Source organism: Meriones unguiculatus, chromosome 8 (genome assembly GCF_030254825.1).
Source record: "Meriones unguiculatus strain TT.TT164.6M chromosome 8, Bangor_MerUng_6.1, whole genome shotgun sequence".
Classification (NCBI taxonomy): Eukaryota; Metazoa; Chordata; class Mammalia; order Rodentia; family Muridae; genus Meriones; species Meriones unguiculatus.
Genome location: NC_083356.1, coordinates 29,011,312 through 29,014,334, shown reverse-complemented (window position 1 = coordinate 29,014,334; position 3,023 = coordinate 29,011,312). Strand labels below are relative to the sequence as shown.

At 43.0% G+C, this 3,023-nt stretch overlaps 1 protein-coding gene across 1 annotated transcript; it reads left to right on the top strand.

The window, feature by feature from the left end:
• Nucleotides 1-445: 445 nt before the first annotated feature.
• Nucleotides 446-739, top strand: LOC110563443 (large ribosomal subunit protein eL38-like). The gene has a single exon (XM_060390562.1). It carries the CDS (start codon nucleotides 454-456, stop codon nucleotides 697-699), a length of 246 nt encoding a protein of 81 aa, XP_060246545.1. The 5' UTR covers nucleotides 446-453; the 3' UTR covers nucleotides 700-739.
• The last annotated feature ends 2,284 nt before the right edge of the window (nucleotides 740-3,023 follow it).

Here is a 3,023-nt window from a genome sequence, read left to right as displayed (position 1 = left end):
TAGAGACAGCTCCAAACGGCAGTGACAAGTGTGTACCATATCTGAGAGGCAGAGGATCCCAAACTCCAAAACTGGTGAGTCAACAGATGGCTGGAGCCAGAGCAAATAGATCCATATTTATCACCCTGCTGAAAACTCAAGTCCAGTGGAACAAAGATCTCAACATAAAACTGGATACACTAAATCTAATAGAAGAGAAACTGGGGAAAGCCTTGAATGCATTGATACAGAAGACAACTTCCTATACATCATCAATAAGACAAAATGGCAGCCTACAGAATGGAAAAGTTCTTCAGCAACCGTATAGTCAACAGAGGGCTGATATCCAAGATACATAAACAAATTAGACACCAACACACCAAACAATCCAATAAAAAAAAAAATGAGGTCCTTACCGCTGTGAGTGTTTCGGGCAGGAGGGGAAGGGAATTAAATCCTAGGCAATCCTCAGCCATGTGCGGTCGCCAGTGCCGAGTGCCTGTCACCATGCCTCGGAAAATTGAGGAAATAAAGGACTTTCTGCTCACAGCCCGGCGGAAGGATGCCAAATCTGTGAAGATCAAGAAGAACAAGGATAATGTGAAGTTCAAGGTTCGCTGCAGCAGGTACCTTTACACCCTGGTCATCACAGACAAGGAGAAGGCAGAGAAGCTGAAGCAGTCCCTACCCCCTGGTTTGGCAGTGAAGGAGCTGAAATGAACCAGTCCTCTGCATTTAACTATTAAAAATTCTGGAAAGTCAAAAAAAATGAGGTACAGAGATAGAGAGTTCTCAATAGCAGAATCTCTAATGGCCAGAAAGCAATTTTAAAGAACTGTTGGATGTCCTTAGTCATTAGAGAAATCCAAATCAAAACAACTCTGAGATTCCATCTTATACTTGACAGAATTGCTAAGATCAAAACCTCAGGAGACAGCACATTCTGGCTAGGATGGGGAGAAAGGGAAACACTCCTCAATTGCTGGTGGGAGTGCAAACTTGTATAACCACTTTGGAAATCAATCTGATGCTTTCTCAGAAAAATGGAAATAATTGTACCTCAAGACCCATTTACAACACTCTTGAGCATATATCCAAAAGATGCTCCACTATACAAGGACATTTGCTCAACTATGTTTGTAGTAGCTTTATTTGCAATAGCCAGACCTGTAAGCAACCTAGATGTCCCTCAACTGAAAAATTGATAGGGAAAAAAAAGTGCTACATTTGCACAATGGAATACTACTCAGCTAGTAAAAACAAGGACACTAGAAAATTTGCTGGTGAAAGGATGGAACTAGAAAAGGTCCTTTGAAGTGAGGTAATCCAGCCCAGAAAAACATACATGGTATGTACTCACACTCACTTATATGTAGATATTAGCCACAAAGCATAGAATAACCATGCTAAAAATCCACAGCCTCTCCCCCTCCACAAATCTAAGGAACAAGGAGGGCAAAATGGAGGATGCTTGAATTTCACTCAGAAAGGGAAATAAAATAGAAAATTGAAGGTGGATTTAAGGAATGAACTGGTGGAAAAGGGAGTAGGAAAAGTAAAGGTGAGGGGGTGGGAAAACAGGTATGTGTGCGGTTGTTGGTGAGGAGGTATCACTGGGACAACCCAGAGACCTGGGTTAGAGGAGGCTCCTGGGAGTCAATAGGGGTGATCTTAACTGAGACTCCTAGCATCAGGAGATATGGAGCTTTAAGTGTACACCTCCTGTAGCCAGGTGGGATTCTCAGGGGAGGGATGGGAGACCAACCCACCCACAAAACCTTCTTCCCAAAATTTGTCCTGTCTACAAGATGTGCATGGATGAGATGGAGTAGAGTTTGAGGGAATGGGCAGCCAATGACTGGCCCAATTTGAAACCCATCCCATGAAAGAGAGCCAACCCTTGACACTATTAATTATGCTCTGCTATGCTTGTAGACAGGAGCCTAATATAACTGTCCTTTGAGATGACTCACTTAGCAGATGAAGAGACCTACAACCAAACATTTGGTGAAGCTTAGAGGGACTGGTGGAAGAGTGAGAGGAAAGATAGAGGGAGCGAGAGGGGTCAAGGACACCACAAAAGATCTGCAGAGGAAACTAAGCTGGACCCATGGAGGGCTCACAGAGACTGAACCACCAACCAAACAGCATGCATGGGCTGGACCTAGGTCCCCCAAAAATATGCCACTTAGTCTTCATATACGTCCCCTAACAACGACAGCAGGGGCTGTCTCTATGTTCCCTGCCTTTGGATATCTTTCCCCTACTTGGGCTGCCTTGTTTGGCCTCAGTGGGAGAGGATGTTCTTAGTCATCCTGTGACCTGATGTGCCAGGGATGGTTGGTACTCATGGGGGTCCCTCCTCTTCTCTGAGAAGGGGAAAAGGGGTGGGTGGAACAGAGGGTGGGACAAGGAGAAGAGGAGGGAGCAGAGATGCACTTAGGAAGTAAAGTGAATAAATAAAGTAATTAATTAACTAATAATAAATAAATGGAAAAGAGTAAAGATAAAATGATTATGCACTACGAAAATATTTTTTGTGGACAAGTGAATTAATTGCCCTTAATTCAATTAATAAATTGTATATCAATGCTAATTAATCAAAACAAAACAAACTCCAGAAAGGCTATGGGTTGCTAAAAATAATTTCTCAACAAAGTTAAGTTTTTATACCACCAAAGTACTTTAGGTACGCTAAAGTGAACAAACTGCAATCCTGTGGTCTCAGGAAGCTTATGGCATAATGAGGCAAGGAGACACTGAGTTGTCTTCTGTTTGGGAAAGACACCAGCACAGCAAGGCCTTCTGTGGTGTGGGTTTACTATCAAGGAGATCCACTTTGAAGCGCTTCATGTTAGTGGGCAGGTATAAATGTGACCATGTTGCAAAGAGCAGTTATGAATGGTTGATTTAATCCAGTCAGCATTTTGTGAAGAGTTGTCCTCTGTGCTCACACATGGAGAGATGAGCTCACAAGAATGTGGAAATTTTCCATGGTCGGTGATTGAGGAAGATGATTGTAGTCACAGGAGAGCACCTTGTCT

What these genes read in the sequence shown, in the direction of transcription:
- LOC110563443 (XM_060390562.1), top strand. Translation starts at nt 454, where the DNA reads ATGTGCGGTCGCCAGTGCCGAGTGCCTGTCACCATGCCTCGGAAAATT.